Source organism: Equus przewalskii, chromosome X (assembly GCF_037783145.1).
Source record: "Equus przewalskii isolate Varuska chromosome X, EquPr2, whole genome shotgun sequence".
Taxonomy (NCBI): Eukaryota; Metazoa; Chordata; class Mammalia; order Perissodactyla; family Equidae; genus Equus; species Equus przewalskii.
This window is the reverse complement of record NC_091863.1, coordinates 104479018-104501709: the sequence shown is the minus strand read 5'-3', so window position 1 is coordinate 104501709 and position 22692 is coordinate 104479018. Positions and strand designations below refer to the sequence as shown.

The 22692-nt window shown below is 51.6% G+C and overlaps 1 protein-coding gene across 14 annotated transcripts in view; it reads right to left on the bottom strand.

The window, feature by feature from the left end:
- Positions 1 to 4000: 4000 nt before the first annotated feature.
- Positions 4001 to 22692, bottom strand: part of BCORL1 (BCL6 corepressor like 1) — a 60304-nt gene continuing 41612 nt past the window's right edge. For all 14 annotated transcript variants that reach the window (XM_070604750.1, XM_070604739.1, XM_070604744.1 and 11 more), the window contains 6 exons: positions 20230 to 20451; positions 17958 to 18124; positions 16870 to 17015; positions 9288 to 9365; positions 8091 to 8244; positions 4001 to 4813 (listed from right to left, as the gene is read on the bottom strand). In XM_070604750.1, the coding sequence (XP_070460851.1) occupies positions 4531 to 4813; positions 8091 to 8244; positions 9288 to 9365; positions 16870 to 17015; positions 17958 to 18124; positions 20230 to 20451 (1050 nt within the window). In that variant the 3' untranslated portion in view covers positions 4001 to 4530. The remainder of the gene's footprint in view (positions 4814 to 8090; positions 8245 to 9287; positions 9366 to 16869; positions 17016 to 17957; positions 18125 to 20229; positions 20452 to 22692) is intronic.

Below are 22692 nucleotides of genomic sequence, written 5' to 3'. Positions count from 1 at the left end.
GCCCCCCTCGCGGTGGAAACCCACAGTCTAGGGAAGCACATGGAGCCCGGCCTGGCCCGCTGCGGGGTCCAGAAAGCCCGAGCCCTTGGCGCCTCCCGCTGGCAGCTAAGCCAGCCGAGGAGGCCCTGGGGCGGACCCCATCCTCCCTGAAACACACACACACTCGTCTTAGCGGGGGCAGGACACAATAAAACACCCAACCCACTTTCCCGTTATGGGTTAGAATATGGAAGGGGCAGGAGTATACTGCCCAATTCGCCCCTCATCCAACCCAACTAGGGATGAAGAGAGAGCGCAGGGTCCTTTCTCCGGGAATATGGAGACTTGAACGGGGCTTCTCTTTCAACCCTGCACCCCAAAGAGGAACATTCTGGTAAGACCATCATTAACTGTAGGCTCGTGACCTCAGCACGGAGGAGGAACTAACTTCGCCTAAACAGCCGTGTTTACTCAGTATGATTCTCTTCCGTCGTGGGTAAATTGAGCCCCCTTTGGCAGATGGAGCAATTAAGGCTCAGAAAGATTCGGTTCTCACCCAAGGTCAGCCTAGGTAAGTGATGGAGCCGGCTCTTTCCCCTAAGCCACACTGAAAGGATTAGGAGACCGTTTACTAAGAGGCCAGGGCGCTCGCCCCAATCCAGACCAGGGCTGCAGAGCTAATATCACGGCCCTTCCCTCCGGCCTTGATCTTCTTCCCAACCTGGCTCAAGGGCAGTGGAAGGACTCCAGAAAAGGTGGGGGGAAGGAACTCAAAAGCAAGAAAATGAGAAACTGCTGTTCGGTTCCGCTTTTAACGCCTCCCCTTTCTCTAGGGAAGTAAAGGGGTGTGCGCCACCCACACACCCAAACTCAAAGGCCCATGGCTGTCCACAACTCCCCAGATGACTATCACCCATTCGTTTGGGATCATTCTGACGTTGCCTACAGCATCTCCCCGCTGCGTTCAGTGGAAATCCTTCTAGTACCCCCGCCACTCTCCCTTCATCCTGTCTGAATCTCGAGGAGTTACCTTTCTTTCCCTCCCTCCACCTGTCCCACCTCCAACGTATTTTTATTGACTTATTAAAATAAAAACAAACAAAAAAGCCTCTGTCACTACCCCGTTTAGTTTTCCTGTGGCTCCCCATCGTCTAAGGCAAAAGTCCAAGCCACGCTCCTTGGCACGGCCAGCAGGGTTCCTGCACCCTCCCTCCCCATCTGTCCCCTCCAGCTGTGGTGACACTGAAGTCAGTTGTAGTTTCCTGCACACTATCCTCTTCTTTGTCTCCAAGCCTTTGCTCAGATTGTCCCCTCAGTTCAAAGACTCTTCCCTGCCACCCCTAATTCCTGTTTCTCTACTTCAGTGTCAACTAGCCATCACCGCTCCCAGGAAGGCCTTCCGACCACCACAGCGCCCTTGCCGATCTCTTTGAGGTCCCATAGCATCCTGGGCCTAGCTGACTCCTTGCACTCCCCACATGGCTTTCATGACCTAATGACAGGTCTGATTTCTTAACTGTAAGTTTCAAACAGAGGATCAACGTGAAATCAGTACTGTTAGGGGGTCGTTTGGGAAGCAGAGAAAGCAACTATTCGAGAGGGCCTTGGGATCAGAAAGTGGAGAAGTGAAGTCCAGTGAGGAAGGTTAATGCTGCGGCTCAAAGGGGATGATGCTCCTCCATCTGGGCAGAAAGACCTGGGTCCAGGCCTGCTCCTGGGGCTCAAGCACAGAGAGCAGCTCACAGTTCACTCTCGGGGATGGCTGGACTCCAGTCGGCCAGACACACAGACTGCCTCACCTATACACTGACACGGCTCTCTAGGGACTTAAGCCACAGTGAGAGGCCCTAAGAATATAGCATAAAAGGGCCTCATCCCTGGCTTGCCAAACATCCCCTTCCTCTCAAACGGTGACAGGTACATTCTGGAGCCAGCAGTCAGAGGGAATCGTAGCTTCTACCAGTTTCTCAGAAGTGGGAGGAAAAATTGTAAAATCCAGGATGGGCATCTTGCTTCCCTAGTAGCTGGGTCTTAGGAAACCAGACCATGGAGGCCTGCACTGTGTGGGTGGGCAGAGGGGACTCTGGCACAACAATGAGGGCAGTGATGAGACCATGCAGTCAGATGCCCAAGAGGGTGGCCCAGGGCAGGAAAGAGAGGCAGCAGGGAGGTGATTTCCTTGAGTTAAAGAGGATCATTCCTCACCGCCACCTAAAGGAGAGCTCCTCCCTCTAGTCCTGCTTCTCTTATGGCAAACAAGGAATGCGGACACACACACACACACACACACACACACACAACCAAAGCAGGTACTCAATTCTCCCCACCAACCCACCCCGCCCAGGATTTGCCCCTACCTTTCCTTTTCTTTCCAGATCCCGCCCCAGTGACCCAAATGTCCACTAGCCACTCCACCTGGTCCTCATTTGTTGCACCCCTAAGGGCCCCAAACTGCAAAGCGGGTTCAGGGGTTTCCCCATTGACTTCATCGAGATGCCCATCTTCTTTAACCCAGGGAAAGCCACCACGGGGAGAAGAGTAAAGCGAGACAGGAGACAGCAGCCCTGACACAGGTTTTTCAGTATGCAAGTGTTTTTGACTCCACAGCCAGTTGCTTAAAATGAAACATAAAGGGCAGCCAGAATACACACCCAAATGCAAAAAAGTAAACATAAAATAAACCACACAATACTATGAACCCCAACAAAACCAAAAAATTAAAACCCAAAACCCCTCAACTTTATATATATATATATATATATATATTTTTTTTTTTTTTTTAAAAAGGGAGAACAACTGTTCAAAACCAACTGGGCAGTATGGTGGGGGTGGGGAGCAGTCCTACAGAAGGGGGCCTAGAACTTCCCCCCTGGGAACAAAGAACAAACACAATACAAAGAAAATAACCACCAATGCTCCCGCACGGGTCAGGAGTCTCCAGAGAACAGATTGTCCCATCCTCAAACTGGCTTTTTTTTTTTTTGCCTTTTTTTTTGTCTTTTTTTTTTCCATTTTCTTCTTTTGTTGTTGTTGTTTTAGCACCTGTACAATAAAACTGTACCATCTCCAACCAGAGCCGGCCACAGCGAGGCCCTCCTGCCTGTGGATGGCACATACTCTCTACAAGGATTGTTCGGAAAAATAGCAATTGGTAGAAAAATAAGAACAAGAGTGGGAAAGACAACACCACGGGTGGCGGGGGGCGGGGTCGGGGAAGCAGCCCGAGCTCCGCCCTCTGTCCCTCTCTCTCCCTGAACAAGCCCAGCGCTGGAGGCCCGGAGAGAGGCCTGGCGTGGCCACGCACTCGGCCCCAGGTCCCCAGGCAGGACTGGAGCCCAGCCGAAGACCAGTCTCCTGCCCTCGCCTAGGAAACGGGCTGAGGCCTGGATTTCACATCTGGCAGTCGATCCCAGAGCCCACTGCAGATTCTAGAGGAGAAAGGGGCGGAGGGAGGACGGAGGAGAGAGAGAAGAGAGAGGAAAGGGGTGCTGCGATTCTGGCAAGGGGCGAGCTGGGGGACGAGGGCTGGGAGCTGAGAGGCTCAGTATCCAGAGAGGGTGAGGCCAGAAGGGGCTGGGGGGGCTGGGGTGCAGGGGGAAGCTGCGGGAACAAACTCATACTGTGCACTCAGGGGAGCGGGGAGGAAAGTGTGCGGAGGGGCAGCCTTGTCCTTCAGGCCCGTTCTCCACTCTCCTCTATTAGAGTAATTAATTGACCCCTCACTCCCACAATCCTCCCCTCCCCAGTAAACACTAATCTCAAGATAGCAGGGCTGCTGCAAAGGGAGGGGTGCCATGGATGAGAAAAAACTGGGGGGGGGAGAGCACCAAAGCCTCGGGATTTACCCCCAACCCCCCAGCCCTGGGCCAGCACCAGCCAGCTTCATTAGTCACAAGTCAATGGCCCCCACTCCTCCCCACCCCCTCCCCAGTGGGGGAAAACAACCCTGGAAGTACTTTGTCAGAGGGAGGGAGCAGCTCCAGAGCTTATCAAGAAAGACAAAGAAAGGAGGTGAAGAAAGTCCCTCAATACAACAAGCTGTCTCAAATCATCACAGTGATACAGACTTATCAGAAACCAATGAAACAATACAAATTAAATACTAATAAAATAAATACTATGGAAGACAGAAGAACACAGGGGAACGGAGGGGGCGCTCAGAGATTTGGGCTTTTCTCACTTCTCCTCCAGACAGGCCGCAGCCACCCAGGGCCCAGGTTTGGTCTTGGTCATACCCAAGGAGGCCAGTCCAAGGGACCCTGGCACCACCTCCCACCACCCCTGGGACCTCTTGTCCTCAGACGTGGAGTTCAACTTTCCACCCCCATCACCAACCACGACAACAATGACGATGACAGGGAGATGAGAACTAATTGTAACCAAAAAAAAAAAAAAATCCAGTCACTAATGCTGGCATTGATAAGGCGGCTTCTTGTTGGTCCGTATTATTGCCTCATTCTGCAGTCTGGTGCTCGGTGGGGGAGACATGGGAGGTGGGGGAAGGGCGAACTTGGGAGGAGAAAGAAGAAAAGGGAGGGGCTGTTTTCCCGGTCAACTGTTCCAAGGCTGAAACTCCACCTGGGACCCTAGGAGCCGGAGTAGCTCAGGCTCGTACCGCACCAGCTCCACAGTCTCAGAGGAGCCTGGGGCAGATCTGGTGTCCAGGCCTCCAGGCCTCTCGGCAGGGGTCAGCAGCTGACTGGAGGCCACCTGCCGGTGGAACTCGGCCTTGGGCAAGGTGGCAATTTCAAAGTGCGGGAACCGAGCCTGAAAGATCCTTGAGGAAAGCTTCAGCCTCTTCAGGACATCGGTAAAGAGAAACCAGTTGCAGGGCCTGGAAAAGAAAGGCAAGGATGGGGGTTAGGGAACGGGGCCGAGGGGAGGCGGAGGGGGCACCCAGAGCATGTTGGAAGGTCCAGGAAGGCTGTCAGTCTAGCTACCCTCCACCAAGCCGGGGGCTCTTTGGGGGTAACGGAGGTGAAAATTTTCTCCTGTCCCGACATCAGCGGACCCAGCTTTCAGCTAAATGGCAAGCACTCAACCCATGAGTGACCTCTTCCAAAAAGTGGGAGCAGAAGGGAAATGGGCCTTTCAGAACCAAAACTCTCAGCAGGCTTCCCCAGGGCTTCCCCGCACCCCTGACCTGGAATCGAACCTCTGCAGGGACCGGTTCTTCTCCCCGCCGACCCCTATCAGCCCGGTCTGGTTTCCCTTTCCTGTTCTCACTCCTTGCTTCTCCTGCCTTCTTGTTCTCCAAGATCTTCCCCAGCAGAGGGGGAGCCGTGGAGAAAGGCCTAAACTGCGGGTAATCCAAAAGGCATTTCTCTTTGGCTCTGGAATGCATTAGACAAGTTTTTTCTCCAGCGGCAGCACCATCGTTTCTACAGGGCCGGAGCTCACATTACAGCCAGTCTGACTTTGCTGAGCACACCCGACTGGGCGGCAGTCTGGGGACAGCTGGGAGGGGTGCTGGAGAGCCCAGTCCTGGGCCAAACGCTTGCTTTGACTAACGGGGAAGAAACGCAGCATCCCCATGTGAGTGGTCCCTGTTTCCAGGGCTTTCCCTCCTCGCCATTCCACTATCCTGCTTCCCGCCTTTGCCACTTTTGGCCTGGACTATATTCCATCAGCCTCCTAACTGGGTTCCCTCTGCCAAGAGTCACTCTTCTGCACCCCCACCCACTCTTACTGGATCCTCTGTCACTATTAGTTTTCTAAAAAGAAAATCTGACCTTCTCACCCCTAAACAGCTTTCAATGGCTCCCCAGTACCTCCAGCAAAAATACGCCAAATTCTTTAGTATGGTATTATGCAAGACCTTGCAAACATGACCCCATCCCACCTCTTCAGCCCCGTCTCCACCAAATCACACAGGCGCACACGCACTGCATCCCCCACCCTGTCAAGTGCCGGCCATTGGATCAAGGACCAGCCTTGCTTGCTGAACTTGCATGTCTTGGTGCCTCTGCTCGTGCCACGCCCTCCACCTGCCTCTCCTCTCTGGCCCTGCTCAGATGCCAGCGCTCCCGTGAAGCCTTCCCCCCATCTAACTGGTTGCTTGTCCCATCTTCCATGACTCGTGGCACTCAGTCCATAGTCCTATTATAATACTTATAACAGAGCCCATTTCAGAAAGAATAGAAAAGATACGTAAACTGTGGTTCTCTCTGTGGCATAAAAATGGGGCTCGGGTGGACTGGAACTTTTATTTTTCACTTGACACCCTTCTGAACTGTTAGAATTTCTTACAACAATAAATCTGCTTAGGACATTTGGTTTTTTATTAAGAGTTAATTGTATACTTGTCTATCTCCTCCACTAGGCTGGAGATTCTTTGAAGGCCAGAGCTGTATTCCGGCCCTCAGGGTTTGACCTGGTGCAACTGTTCAAGACATGTTTCTGGAATTGAATGTTCTGTACAGCGCCCAAAACTTCTACCCAGCCCCACAATCCTTATCCCTAAAATGCACCATTTCTGTCAAATGAGAGTAAACTCTGTCAGCTCACACAATCAGGGAATGGAGTGTTCTGGATTAAGAGAAAGGGACCTTAGATACCATATACTTGGACCATCACTTTCAAAGAACGGAAAAAACCCTCAGAACATTAACACTGGTGATCAGAACTCAGTTTTCCTTTGATGGTTCAGAAGGCACTTCTGAACCCCACTGGGCCTCAGAGTCATCATTCTACACCCTCCCTCCTTGAAGAACATAAATTTTCACATTGTGCTGCAGCTGGGGGGAAAGGCAGATTCAGAAGAGGTGCTGGAGGAGGGAACATCAGGAAAACCAGCCTGGCAGGTACCAAGCTCTCAACTGCAGACCTGCCTGCTGCCTGGCTCGCTGAGTGGCGCGCAGCCCTCGGTTACCCCATGTGCTGTCCATACCTAAAGCACACGACCCTGGTCCTTTTACTGCCTGGGGCCCAAGATCCTGTTTCAGAGAAGGAGGTGCTGAATACTTTGGAGGAATTAATTAACTGTGCAATACTATATCCCAGGGGCCCGACCCCGCCCTCAGGGATCAGCTTATGCCCAGAAGAATAAGGACCAAAAGCCCCTGAAACTTGATCCCTACTAGTGTCATCATATAGGCTATTTTTATTCTTATCAGGCCATGGGAGAAGGGATGCAAAGAAACTGTGGTCCAGTGGTTAGAGTTGTCACCTGAGGGGCTCACATGAAGGGCTCCTAATCCATTGTTCGCCCCCCGCCACCCCCCACCCGTCATGTGCAATTCATGTGCTTTCTATTTCAAAAAAAAAATAGGGTCTGATGTTTAAAAAATAGGTATCAAAGAAAAAGTACCCTTAAAAGGGTTTGCAAAGGTATTTGAAATATGTGAAGACACCAAGAAGAAGAAAAAAACATAACGATGGAGGCTAAGAACAAAAGGACAATTCATCCAGCATCCTCCTAGCCAGCTCTGCCACACGCCGCCAGATGTGAAACCCGGCAAGAGCCACGGCCCTGCAGGCTGCCCAACTCCCTTCTGAATCATCAAATAAAGATTAAACTGGGTTCAGTCTCACGTTAAGTATCAGGTATATTCTAGTCTCTGAAAATGGGTGATCCCCATTATAACAGACACAGTAATCTGAGGTGACAGCGCCCGTGCCCCATCATCTCACCAACATTAAGGCTACGAGAAACCAGCCTGAGGATTGCTTAAGGACCCCAGTGGCCCCAGAGCTATGGCAACCATATGTCCCAGCTTTTGCAAGAATCTCAATTTCAAATATTCTGTCTGGCTGTCCCCAGAAACCACAAAAATGTTCCAGAGATTCTAATAGTTCATCAGCCCAAATATCTCCCAGATCGTCCCTTACACCCAGGAACAGTGCAAAAACCCTTCAGAGAGTGAGTCTAGATTTGGGGTTTGGGAAATACACACAGTCAATATATCTAGAGCTTACAGCCTATATTCGGAATGTAACTATCTAGGCTGGAAAGTCAGGCTGGCCTTGGTCGTGTATTATCTTTCCTAAGCTCCAGCATTTGTTCTCCAGGTCTCAGCTTCTTTCTGGAGAACTCCACCCTTCCCGGGGAGGCAGGCCAGGGGTTGCCAGGATCCTGGCACTTAGTCCCCATAGATCTCTCAGACACTTACCCGCGGGACACTGATACTTGGAGGTTGTAGCAAGGGAGAAGAGGCTTGTCTGAGAGCTCAAACATAAAATCATCCTCTTCCACATCATCTCCTTCTTGATCAGAGCTCCCAGGAGGATTATGGAGGAGGTCACAGGCAAACCCGTCCTTTTCCTCTGTAAGGAAGGCACACAGGGAATTAGGACTTAGCCTCATGCACAAAACTGAAGAACAGAAATGCTCCAACAAGATAAAGGGGTGTGATTAGGAGATAAAGGAGCCCACAGCCGCCTGGTCGGGGCCAAGGTTCCCTTTCCCATGGCTCACAGCCGTAGGAGGGCACAAGAAAGTTCTAGCCCTGGAAGACAGCATTTTGTGGCCAGAGATTCACTCCCCTCCTCCATCTTTTAACTGGAAAAGAGCAAGGTGAGGGGAAGGATGAGCTGCTCAGCTGCTGGAGTGGAAGGCTGAAGCTCCTTCGCTGCCCGTGGTGTTCCCAAACTGCACCAACTGCCTGCTGGGATCCCCAGAAGCCCGAAGGGGGCTCACCTTACCCTTCCCCAGCCATGAGTTGGGACATGGTTTGTTTCATTCCACTGCAACCTTCTCTTGCTCCAGCTTCCCCCAAGCTTAGGGGTGGGCACCTCCCTCAATCTGCAGCCCCTGGCCTAATGAGTGAGTGCTAGATGACTGCCACAGACAGACTCCCCGCTCTTCCGCGAAAGGCAAGCTGGGCCAGGGGGCTAAGGGCTCGGGCCGGCAGCTATCTCAGAAACTCGGTGTGCATCACGGGGCAGGGTAGGGAGGGAATGGTAACTGCCAGAGGAGGGGCCGGGTCCCTCTTGAGTGTGAGCAATACCAGAACAGGTGACCATGCACACAGGGGCTTCTGGCAGGGCTAGGATAAAGCAAGGGAGGAGAAAGGGACCTTGGAAGAGAGAGAATAAAACAAAATACCCAGAGTGCGGAGCGGTAGAGGGCTAATGAAGGATGGCTTTGTTGAAATCAGTGGCATCTCCTCACTGAGGCCAATGAGTGCTGGGTCTGGGGGGAGCATGGGCTAGGGTTGGGGCTGAAAGGGTCTGTAAGCTACTAACAGGTGAAGAAGGGCCACTTCCATAGGGTGACTCCTGTCTTTGGGAAGAACCAGTAAACCCAAAGTAAATCCCACATCTTGGAGCCATGGACAAGGGTGGGAAGAGTCCCACTTAAAGCTTACCCAACACAGAACTGCTGTAAAAGTCCCAGGATACACCAGGATCACCCTCTGCCCGGCCCTGAAGATCCGAGAGGTGATCTGATGAGAGAAGAGAAAGCAGTGAGAAAAGGAGGGCAGGCTGCAGAAAGAATCGAAAAGCAAAGTATGTCCATATGGGGCTGGGAGGATGGGGGAAGGGAAGGAAGGACCACGAGAGGGGCGGGAGTGACTGGAGAGAGATACACTTCCTGCTGTCAATCAGAGGTTGCAAACCAGCAGCCAGAAGCCAAATCTAGCCCACTGACCACAGGGGGTTTGGCCCAGGGTTTTAAACCAAAAGAAAATCCGAACATCCATTATTTTAAAATTGAGAGATTTCACTTAAAAATCCAGATTTCCAGCTTTTCTTGAAAAAAATATCAGATCTGGCAACACTGTGTCCGCATTCCTGCATGTCAACAGTTGGCTAGAGCGAGAGGCGACATGTGTGTTCTCCAATTTAACGGTCCCCACCCAGCCTGTTCTGCTCTCTTCCATGATCAGCCTGAAAGCATTTAGGTCTGGGATCCCTGCTTTGAATGGTGTAGGGAGTTACTCTGCAAGCAGAATCCTGTATCTATCCCAGGGTTTTAACTCCCTGCTAGCTACAAGGTTCATATATCCAGCCATGATCTCTCCAAAGTGCGATAAGGAAGCATAATTCTTTCTGTTTCATCTTTGAAAAACACGGGGGAGATGGCCAAGTTTATCCTCATAAAAAACTTTTGCTTCCACTCTTAGGCATATACTCCAAGGAACTGAAAACAGGTGTTCAAACAAAAACTTATACACGAATGTTCATAGCAGCCCTGTCACAGCAGGCAGAAAGTGGAAACCACCCAAATGGCATTCAGCTGATGAAGGGATAAACAAAACGTGGTCTATCCACACAATGGAATATTACTCAGCCATGAGGAGGAATGAAGTGCTGATACACGCTAGAACATGGATGAACCTTGAAAACATTATGCTAAGTGAAAGAAGCCAGACACAAAAGGCTATACGGTGTATGATTCCATGTACATGAAACGTCCAGAACAGGCAAATCTATAGAGAGAGAAAGTAGCCTGGAACGGGAAGTGACAGCCTCACGGGTACAGGGTTTCCTTTTGGGGTGATGAAAAAGTTCTGAACCTCGATCGTGGCGATGGTTGCACGACATTGTGAATGTACTTAACGTCACTCAACTGTATATTTTAAAACGTTTACAATAGTAACATTTATGCTATAAGTATTTTACCACAATAAAACAATTTAAACCACCTTTTGGTGGCTTGACCTGAGGACAGGCACCAGGTCATGCCTTGGTCTCCTTGTTTCCTAGCTAAGCATCATCCAGTGGAACCGTTTCACCTCTCAGCCCCACGTGGACAAAAAGCAGATTTTCATGACAAATTCAACTGTGTCATCTGTGGGCACATGGCCCAGCAGTTGCCAGTATGCCACCTAGGACAGTTGGCGAGCTAATTTAGCTGTGTATGGTCGCCACTGGCCCTCAAGTGACACCTGGGCAACAGGACAGGAGAGAGTCCAAAGGACACAAGTGAGGTGAGGGCACCCCCTGAAAACCAAATCCCAGGAGGCAGTTGGCAGCCACTCTTAAAGGAACAGAGCTGGTTTCCCCCTTCGAAGGCACCACCACACGCCAGTCTAGCTTCCTTTTGGGTCACACGGCCCATCAACAAAAACGCCTATTAGCTGTTGTGAGCTACTGAAGAAGTCATGTTTTAGCAACCTTCCAGGAGATGAAAGGTTTCTTCTGGTAGGAGAAGGCAGCCAGAGAGAAGCTTTCAAAGGAACGGCTGAGCAGCTAGAGTGGAAAACCTTTGGTCACGTACATTAGATCTTTCATGGATTCCATGAAAAAACCCTGAGGTCACGGCTGCCAGCTTATGTGCTCCTCTGTATCCTGTGCCACTTGAGAGTTGGAAGTAGTTTCTTCCAAAAGCATCTGTCAGCTAGATAGGTGTTATTCTGTGCCCAGCCCTGGGCTAGGTATCCTGGGAGATAAAGGCATGAGATAGTAAGCTCCCAAAAGGCAGGGATCACATCTGTCTTGGTCATCATTGTCTCCCCAGTACCTAAGCCCAGGTGGCTGGCACATAGTAGGAGCACAATAAATATACAAGGAAGAAAGGGAGGGAGGGAGGAAGGGAGGAAGGGTGGGAGGGAGAGAGGGAGGGAGAGAGAGAGGGAGGGAGGAGTTCCCACAAGGTGAGACTATAAAGTAAGGCGCTTGCTTAACCAGCATGCCGAGACATAAGCATTCAAATGAGTGCTGACCCCCCATGAGGTCACATGAGGATTCCATGAGAGCAGCCCCAGCTCGCTGACACCCCTGGGGCTCCTTGATAGGAACTGCCTTCAGAGTCCTGGCACATTCCTCTCATTCTCCTCCTGACAGCAAATCTTTGTGAGTCGCAGGTGAATTTGCCTTTTTGAGATGGCCAAAAGTTAATTAGCACAAGCAAAGATGCAAAAGTCGGGACAGGTCCGTGAGTGGCACACACAAGAAACCCCAACGTTTGCTTGATGGTGCAGCTTTGAGTCACGTTTCCTCATAGGTCTTCACACCCCATCAGGATGAAGAGTGACTTCCCTTTTCCTTGCTTCTCCCTTGCCCCCTCCCACAACTTTCAGTCCTTTACTCTGCCCTTCCCTTCAGAAAGTGCCCTCAGCCCAGCATGCCCATTCCTAGGCACAAGTCCAAGAACCGAAGATTGGCACGCAAACAAACTCCTGGACACACATGTGCACAGCAGCACCAGTCACAATTGCCAAAAGATGGGCACAACCCCAATGGCCATCCTCTGATGAATGGATAAAGAAAATGTGGTATATCCGTACAATGGGATATTATTCAGCCTTAAAAAGGAAGGAAGGGTTGGGCTGGCCCCGTGGCCGAGTGGTTAAGTTCGCGCGCTCCGCTGCAGGCGGCCCAGTGTTTCGTTAGTTCGAATCCTGGGCGCGGACATGGCACTGCTCATCAGACCACGCTGAGGCAGCGTCCCACATGCCACAACTAGAAGAACCCACAACGAAGAATACACAACTATGTACCGGGGGGCTTTGGGGAGAAAAAGGAAAAAATAAAATCTTTAAAAAAAAAAAAAAAAAAAGGAAGGAAGGGTTGATACGTGCTACCCCATGGTTTGGCCTTAGCAACATGACACTACAGCAAAGTTAGACACAAAAGGCCCCGGATTGTACGACTGCTTTTATATGAAATGTCCAGAATGGGAAAATCCATAGAGGCAGAAAGTAGATGGGTGGTGCCAGGGGCTTCGGGGAGAGGGGAATGGAGAACAGCTTAATGGGTACAAGGTTTCATTCTGGGGTGATGAAAATGCTTTGGAACTAGACAGAGACGATGGTTGTACAATGTTGTGAATGCACCAAATGCCACTGAATTGTTCACTTTTATTTTTTTATTTTATTTTTTTTTGAGGAAGATTGGCCCTAAGCTAACATCTGCTACCAATCCTCCTATTTTTGCTGAGGAAGATTGCCTCTGAGCTAACATCTGTGCCCATCTTCCTCTACTTAATATGTGGGATGCCTGCCACAGCATGGCTTGATAAGCGGTACGTAGGTCCGCACCCCGGATCTGAACCAGCGAACCCCAGGCCACCGAAGTAGAACGTGCAAACTTAACCACCATGCCACCGGGCTGGCTCCTGAATTGTTCACTTTTAAATGGTTAATTTTGTTATGTGAATTTAACCCCAATAAAAACAAAAAATTTTTTAAGTGGTCAATGTGAGCGGTCACCCTGGTAATCAGAGTTTCTCTGTTTCCCAGAGTCCCATCATCGCCCTCCCCATCTCCTCCAACCAAGTCACCAGCTGAGGGACATGAAAGGAGAGAAAAACGAAAAACAAGCAGTCTTCGACACGGGGTCATATGGTGGAGGTCTCTGGCAGGAAAAACAAAAACCTGTGATACCGTGACCTCAAGTGGTAAATTGCTAACCCTTTCATCAGTGGAAGGAAAGGCAGTCCTGACACTTCCTCTGATGCCCCAAACCAAACTGCAACACCCCCCAGCCCCCACATTCTTTCTGACATGGGAGGAAAAAAGAATGATTTTCCTTGGCTGGCTTCGATATTGTTCTTTATTTCAAAGGGTCAAAGGCAAAGCAGTCACATGCCTGCCTGTAATTTGGCCCAAGGAGGAGGTCTTCCAAAGGTCTCCTGGAGGGTCTGGACTGCTTGGTGCTCCAAGCCGGAGGACGAGAGAGAGAGGGGGCCTTGTCTGCCCTCTGGTACGCAGCACTATGTCTGAAACCCAACGGGTGCTCACTAAATGCACGGATGAATGAAGGAATGAAGGAGTGCCCTGACATCCTTCCTGATCGCAGGAGAAACAGGCCTCACTTAAAGCCAAGCCCATATAGGAAAATCCACATTTACAACCCAGACAAATTACCAGTCTCTTCTGCTTTACAAAAGGATTCACTATGGGATACGTGTAAATAGTGACATGCCTTTGTATATTTAAAAGAGGGTTTGATTCCCAGACTTTGGCAGAACAGGGGCCTGTTCTGTGAGGGGAGTTCTATGCGAGGGGCAACGCTGATGCTCTTGCTCTTTCCCACCTACAGAAAATGGAGCCTTTTGTGCCCAAGAGGGATTCGCCTTCATCTTCTGCCCAGTGGGATCTCCATTAGGGGAGGAAGAAGACAATTAATCAGTGGAGAGCCTGGTCAGGCAAATGCTTGGGGATGCAAAGCAAAGAGCGTTTTAAATACCTCAGCCAGACAGGCACGGTAAAAAAAAAATCCAGAAGTCCACGCAAATGCGTCCAGGTGTAGGGGTGGGGAGGTGGGGCAGTGGAGGGTCCCGCCCCCCCCCCAACCTCCAACCTCCAACCTCGTGGTGCTTGCTGCAGCCTCTATACCACTCCACCCAGTGGTTCCTGGAGATTTGGAGGCCGGGAGGGTACGGGGATGAAAAAAGAGAAATACTTGGTTCAAGGCATGTAAACAGCCCGTGATGATGGTTGCACAACATTGTGAACGTCCTAAATGCCACTGAATTGTTCACTTCAAAATGGCCATGTTAGGTGCATTTCACCTCAATTTTAAAAAAGGGTACTGCCTTCTCGTACCTCCAAAACAGCCTTTGGGCCCGAGTCTCCTCTCCTGGGAGCCTGTTGACTCCTACCAGTGCCTGCCTCTCTGGGTTGTCAGGCCAAGGTCCTAGTCTGACCTGCTAGCACTTTCCCCAGCAGCCAGACAGAATTCTGCCTTTAATTGCCGCTTGCTATTTGCATGGAAAAGAGGTGGCCCAGTTTTAACACGCCTTTCAGCTCCTGGCCCCCACTAAGAAGCTCTAGCTCCATGCCCATAAAGGTAAGAAACAAAGTCAAGATTTGAATGAAGGTGTGCAGCCTGCACAGGCTAGGAAGTGCCAGAATCAAGAAGAGTCTTCTCTTGATTCTGCAACATGGACTGGCATTTGAGTTAGTTTAAGGAGGTGTCAAAAGGCTGCTTAGGAACTGGGATGAGCTGAGAAATGAGATAAGAGAAAAATGTGTTCATTCTTTTTTTTTTCTTAGGAAGATTAGCCCTGAGCTAACATCGATGCCAATCCTCCTCTTTTTGCTGAGGAAGACTGGCCCTGAGCTAACATCCGTGCCCATCTTTCTCTACTTTATATGTGGGACGCCTGCCACAGCATGGCTTGACAAGTGGCACCATGTCTGCACTGGGGATCCAAACCGGCGAACCCCGGGCTGGCGAAGCAGAACATGTGCACTTAACCACTGCGGCACCGGGGCAGCCCCATTCCTAATTTTTTAACTACTTAAAACAGTTTCAACATTCAAACTCTTTTGGGATTTTGGAGAATGGGTTGGGGAAGGAGAGTTTGTCTGCTGACTAAGGGGGTCAGAGAGCTTTCTTTGGACCCAGAATGCCCTAAGACCCTCAGGAGGGCCATCTCCAGCCCAAAGAGGCCCCTGGATTAGACCTGTTGACCAGAGACAGGGCTTCCTGCGGTGCTTTTATGATGTTTAGACGCTCAGGATGTTCATCCATGCCAGCTTTTCCTGGAATCAAGGGGAGTGCAGACGTGCGTGTGTGTAAGAGAAAGTGCATGCAGCCATGGTATGCGGGAGGAGGCCACAAAGGGTGATGGGTTCAGCTCAAGGGAACAACAGTCAACACTGGCCCAGGACAAATGGCTGAGTGAGCAACCCAAAGCTGCTCTGCCCCTCAAGGACAGGGGCTTGGGACCCCAGAGCTGGGGGGAGGGAAAAGGCAGTCCTCTTGCCTGAGCCAGAGAGAGGCTGGTTCTGGCTGTGAGGCCTGAGGCCTGGACATAGTGACCGCGGGGTTTAGTCGGCTCGACTGGGGACTGGATGGAGGCTGGCTGAGCAGGCGTCAAGGCCTGCCTCCGCAGGCTCCCATCGCTCCCTGTCCAGCTTTGATGAGTATGCAGGTGCCGCCCCCACCTAGTCCTCCTTCCATTGGGACCTTTAGTTCAGCTTCCTTTGTTGCTTCCTCCGTCTTCAGCTACCTTGTTAACCTTTGTCTGATAAACTAATGAGCCCCCGGTTAGGAGCTCAGAACTGTAACTCTGTGGGGCGGGGGTGGGTCGAGACAAACTAGGGCCAATGCCCCGGTGACAGGGAGTGACCTTGGGCCAATCCTTGGTCCTTTGGGCTCCCAATCTGAGACCGGTTCTACCACAAACACTGAAGCCTCCAACGAGGATCAGTGATACAACTCCCAGCTGCTCCATCCGTGGCTCCGGCGGTCCAAAGAAGTAACTGCTAGAACAAGGGCCAAGCTGTGACGTCACTAAGGAGGCGGGGTTCCTTTCTTTGGAGGTCAAGGCTGAGGAGATTCCCACTGAGCATGCCTAAGCTAGACGTCCCTCCTTCCCACCTCCCTGCTGCCCGACTCAGTAGAGCCATCTCACTGCGGACAAACAGCTGCCATCTGCTAATGAGAAAACAAATGCCTGCTGCTCATGCCCCTCGCCACAGGCCTGAACACCAGACACTTTTCCAGAGGGGGCAGGTGAGGAAGAGAAAGGACAGGGGCACACAGAGGGAATGTCGCAGTTGCCACAGGCACGGGCTGTGAGGAATATAGCATCAGGAGGGGTTCCAAGAGTTCCACTTTGATCACCAACAAGGACAAAGTGCAAAAGCAAAAGCAAAAGGCTAAGTGTCACTTCTTTGCAACTGACATCCCATTCAAAGCACAGGTCAACCCATTTTGTCCCCAACGAAATCTATTAGCAGAGCTGCTGTTCCACGAGGAGGCCTACCCCACACACCTACCTGGGGAAGTGGGTCCCCCCAGGCTACCAGGGCCCTGGAGAGGATGCATGCAATATGGACACTCACAGCACAAGGACAAGAGGCAGGGGACCTTTGGGTTTTTTAAAGCACACAGAGATTTCCGAGAAGCTTGAAGGAAAGGCTGTGAAGAGGGCTGACGCCCCTCATGGGAGCTGTTTGAGATGGAGGGAGATAAAGAATAACTCCCCAGGGGTTCAGAAATCAGAGGCCAGCCCCAAGGACCATGGCTTCGAGTCTGGGCCACACTTACCACTGAGAAAGCGCTTCATGGTGTCGCTGCTGGCCAGCTTCATGGCAGTCTGCCCAGAGTAGGTGGCCAGTGTGGGGTCCGCCCCATAGGACAGCAAGAGCCAGATGGTCTCCAGGTTGTCGTTGACCACTGCATCATGAACCGGCCTGCAGAGGTGATACGGGGTGAGGACAACAGGTCCCAAGTGGGAACCTGGGTGTCTAGACCTCAGGCTACCTCATTAGAGAAAAGTAAAATGAGATGATCCCAGTGCAACATGGGTAAGATTTAGGGTAGGGCAACCACCTCTGGCCTGCACCCCCTACTATATCTCCCCACCTCCTTCTCCTCTGTGCCTCTTTCTCCTCCCTCCCATTTCTCTCTTATGTCCCCCCCCCACCACATCTTAGGACAGTCCCTAGGGCACAATGGAGTTCCACTGGTAGCTCTGGAGTTTGGGAGAGAATGGGCCTCTGACCCAGGATAAACTTAAAGCAGATGCTGGGGGTCAGAACAGAAGAACCCAGATGACCGCCCCAGAGCAGGGATGAGCACAGTGGCTAAACAAACCAGGTGGTGGCCAAGCAGAGCTTGCATCCTTTGATCCAAGTCCCCCCACGTGGTAAGAGCTCATGTCTCAATTTTGCAGGAAGTTGGCCCTCTGATAGAGCAGAGGAGAATGGGGGCAGTTTCTCTAAGACACAGCAGCTATCTTTTTTCAAAGTGTATAGAGATACAGAATCAAATCTCAGCTGGTACCCAGGGTCAGCCTCCTAGTTCCGAGGGCCCAAGATTCTGCCTGACAGGTGCACCACCAGGATGACTTGAGAGAAGCCTGAGTGGTCTTCCTAGTGAAGCCACATCTGATGGGACGATCCCTAGACAATCCCAGCCTCCCCTTAGTAACCATGCGGATTGGCCAGCCAGGAACTCATCCACCCCTGCCCTAAGCTAGTTCTCCCTGCAGTCTGTAGATGTCTTCCCGAAATGCCTCCTGACAAGGCCTCTCTGCAACTCGCAGCCTGGCGTGCTGCAAAGGTCCAGACTGCGGCGAATTCTCTTGAGTGAGGGGCTGAGTGGGCGGGGCGGGGGGGGAGCAGCCTTCTTGCCTCGTGCCATCCTGCGCGCTGCAGTTCACGTTGGCCCCGTGCTCCAGCAGGATGTTCAGGATGTCGGTCCAGCCCCGGGAGCAGGCCTCATGCAGGGCTGTGTAGCCAGCATTGTCCCGGTGATTCACATCTTCACTGTCTTTCTGGAGGCAGTAGAGAACAACGTCCTGTGGGGACAGGAATAGCTCTGTGAGCAGAGAGAGGCCTAATTCTTGAAATCACCCCAGTTAGGTTCGAAGCTCTCCAAATGTCCAAAGAATCTCCAAGCCTGTCTTTTATTCTGGGGACTGACAGGCAAGTCTCAAATCTTCTGTCAAGGAAGTCAGTCCTGAGCTGCCACCGCCAGGGCCTCGGCTCAGGGCTGTTTGCTCTACAGTGGGGAGACGTTTCTTATGACCAAGAACACTGATCTGGGTGTGCGTTGTTGGGCTAAGGGCCTCAGAGAGGCTCACCTGCCCATCCAGAGCTCATACCCTCAAGCCTTGAGTCCCTGAGCTCCGGTTCCCTAGTCTGAGGCTTTGCGAGGGAAATCAGACATGTGGTAGCAAGTACAGCCTCTGCTGGTAATTCAAGAACAAGAAAGAATTGGTTTAAGTACTACCCCTGGCTGCTGGTTTTAATTGTTTTAAGTACTATCCCTGGATGTTTATCCCAGGGCAGTCAGTTCCAGCCTTTCCCTCAAACCAGGATTGTTCCTGGTATAATCCAGTGCGGCCATTCATCCACATAGTAACGATCAGCTTCCCTGGCTGAGCCGACAGGACCAGAGGCAGGACTCCGGGCCTAGAAGCACTGGAGCTAGTTTGGGATGAGGCTGGTGAACAAGCTGAGGAGAGGGGAGAGACAGGGCCTCTTCTGAGGGGAAGAGGCCAGCAGCAGCCACCAGGGGCCCATCATCAGCCCTCCCCGAGGCCCTGGTGAGATGGGCCGCTCAGCTGTCCTGACTGACAGCTGGCTCACAGGCTGGCTGGCCAGAGTGTGCGAGTGTGTGTGCGCCTGCAATGGGGTACTGCCTCCTGGAGACAGGACTATTGTGCTGCCTGCACCCAGGAGAGCGCAGGCCCCCCCTACCCTTCTCACCAATGCAGGCCTCTTCCCCTAGGCCTCAGGCTCCCTCCCTCCTGTGACAGGCTGCCCAAGCTACTCCTGCCCTGTCCTGGTTGGTTCTCCAATGGTTTCCTGTTTGCTGGTTTGGCCCCAGGTAAAAGAAAATTACCCTTGGGGCAGGGGTTGGTCATCTTTTTTCTTTAGGTCTCCCTTGGCAGCTATCTGGACCCCCACACTAGGTACTTAAGAAAGACAGGTGACTTGCTGGTGAGACGCTATCAAGGCAGCTCTCCTGTGCTCACCAGCCTGGTTAGGAGTGCGGCTGTCTTTAAATGAGTCCACTATAGGTGTCGGAAGCCTTAAAAGCAAGTCCCTTAAGAGCAAATCCTGAGGAAATAATCAGTGTGGTAGGCAAAGATACATGGTCAAAGAGGTCACAACAACAAAAATGCCCAACATTTGATGCCCATAATTTGATAATGGTAAATGAGCCAGGCTTCCACCCCTACCCTGACACGTGGGAATCAGAAAGACCTTGGGGTGAATTCAGACTCATATATGTGTAGTAGCTGAGTGATCCTGGACGCATCACTTAACATCGCTAAGTCTTGATTTTCTCACCTGTAAAATGGGACTAATAAAACCTACCTCCACAGGCTTATGGTGAAGAAGAAATGATAGGAAGTAATGGGAGCTCTTAACATGACAAAAAGAGGTGCTCAATAAATGCCGGCTTCCTTTCCTGCTTCCTGCCCCCCCACACCCATGGAGAAGTAGTATATGGTGGGTTCAGCCCAGCCCTGCCCCTCCAGCACACCCCTGACCCCTCCACTAACGGAAGTAGAAGCCGAAAGGAGGGGAAGGCGGAGGAGGATATGAAGAGTGACCGATGATCACCTGTGTTCCTCTCCAAGCGGGGGAGCCACTGCACAGGGAAATTTAAGACAACACAAAACCCCCAAAATCCTGTTTCTGGCCTAGGAATGTATTGGATGATATAGTATTACCATTTCAATTATATTTGTCCCAAATTGCCGTTCAAATGAGCTTGCATTCCCACCCACCGTGCCACAGGCAAGGTGGCCCCAGGCCATCTGGGCAGAAGGAGGCCAGCCAGGGCTCAAGCTCCAAAGAAAGCCCTGCCCGGGCGACAGAAGAGCCAGTGGTGAGAAGCTTGTCCACAGAAGCTCAGGCAGCGGCATCCTGCAGCCGGGGAGCTCCTTACCTTATAGCCCAGACGTGCCGCCCGCTGCAGGAGTGTCTCCCCAGCATTTTTGTTCACTATGAGCCGACGTGCCTCTGGGGGGATCTGCCGGGCTGTAGGTGACTCTGAGGTCTCCTCTGGGCCAGCACTTCGGGACTTAGAGGGTGTGCCTGGTTCCGTGGGTTTCACTGGGGTGGGAGATTTGGGAGATCGTGTCTTCTGCTGGCTCCAACGACCTTTGCCCTGGAAAGCAGAGACACAGTCCTGGATCAGCACAGGTTCACATCCATTTCTACCCAGTGAGCACGGGCTCAAACCCTCAACTACATAAACCATGGAATGACGAAGGGACTGGAAATCAGAGATTGAGGGGGCATCCCAGCTTCTCTCAAGCACTCTGCATGCCTTCTTTACCTGCATGGATCCCCATTTACTGAGGTTTTTACAAGTGTTCTCTATAAATAGGCAGACACAAACTCTAAGAGTAAAGAGAAGCAGAGACAGCTATCTTTGACTAAAGAGGCACAGCTGCTGAAGGCTTCACTTGTTGCAAAAACCCTCCCCACCTCTAACTCTCACCAGGCTTTCCCCACCTTCCACCACACCGTGTCCCCAAGTCATGCTCATGTCCACCTGGGGCGCCGGAAAGCGCTCAGGCGCAGGAATCAGACAGACTCGGGTTTGAATCCTGCCTCTGCCATCCACTAGCTACAAGACCTGGGGCAAAGCTCAACCGCGCTGAGCCTCACTTTCTCCCTCATAGGGTCTTTGAGATAATGAACTAGAAGGTTCCAGAACAATGCACAGCGTGCGTGCTCACAAAACATTAGAGTCCTTTCTTCATGAATTACCCTGTGTGTCTCCCTTTCCTTCCATTTTGAACTAGAATGCCCGAGCAAGTTCCCATGCCTGTGCCATCATGGTGTACTGGGTCCACGGGGGCAGGTAATTTGTTCTTGAGTTCAGCAGTCTTCAGAGCAGGAGGAACTGTGCTCGAGGAACTGTGCTCAAGGAATCACACCCAAAGAGCCTCATCGGCACCCGGACCTAAGTTAGATGACGAGATTCTAAACTTGGAGCTGATGCCATAATTGGATGAGAATTTGTGGGGCCTTGGGAAGGGTGGGTATACCTTGCATGCGGGAGAGACATGAATCACTGGGGGGCCAGAGGGCAGACTGTGCACTCATCAGACTCCAAGATGGCCCCTGAGGATCCCCACTGCCTGCTATTCATGCTCTTGTGGAGCCCCCTCTGGCACTGGATAGGGCTGACGTGTGCAGCCAATAGGAGCCTGCAGGGATGACGGTGTGTGACTTACAAGGCTAGGTCCTAAAAGACAACGTGGCTTCTGCCTTGCTCTCTTTTAGATCCCATATTCTGGGGGAAGCCAGCTGCCATGTCATCAGGACACTCAAGCAGCTGTTTGAAGAAGCCCACGGGGAAAGGAAAGGAGGCCTCCTGCCAACGATCAGCATCAACTCGCCAGCCATGCGAGAGAGCCACCCTGGAAACAGATCCTCCAGCCCCAGTCAAGCCTGCAGTTAAACGGAGCAACCTCACAGTCAACCCGAGCCAGCCCCAGCTAAGCTGCTCCTGAATTCCTGACCCTCAGAAACTGGGTCAGAGAATACATGTTTATCATTGTTTTAAGCTGCTAAGTTTTAGGGGAATCTGTTATACCGCAACAGATAACTAACACACGCCACTTATGTAAATCCCTCAGAGCATCAAGATCTCATTTAAATCCTACGTCTTCTACAACACTCTGGTCCCCACTGCCCTCTTTCTCTGCATACCCAGAGTGCCTAGTCTGAACCGCATGATCCAATGCCTGATGCCTGACTGCGTTAATTTCCTTTCATTGTTTCCTGGGCAAGGCTGGCCTCCCCTGCCAGGTTTTAAGCTCCTTGGGGGCAGGTTTCATATTGTCATCTTCTCTTCTGTTCCTTACAGCACTTAACACAGTGCTGGGCACACCACTGCAACAAATATTTGTTGACTTGATTCAAGCCAGCCATGTACAGAGAGCCCTGGGCAGCCAGAAAAGTTGCCTAGAAAGACATGAAGCCAGGAAAGGAGTGGCAGCAGGAAAAAGACAAGGGCCCAGGGCATTTGTTCCCTCTGGTAAATCCCAAAACAACGAGAGCCACTCTCCATCCTCATTCTGAAAGGGCAGAGAGGTACAACTGCCAGCAGGAAGGGACTGGCTATGAGTACAGAATGCCGCTTTATCGCCAGAAGGATGGAAGTCTATAATGGCAGTACTGGAGGATGCCAGGTAAAGTGCTCAGGTTTTTGCTAAGCCAAGCCAGGAGCCAAAGGGTGACTCTCCTTCTGGGGGCCAGAACTGCCAGAGAGAAGAGAGGCTGCCTGAGAGGCGGAGGAGCAGGAGCAAATGGGGGCCCCCTCCCCCTCCCTGCCTGGCTCAGAGCCCCTGCGGCAAGAAGCCTTTGGCCAATGCTCCAGCTTTAGTGTTGCAGG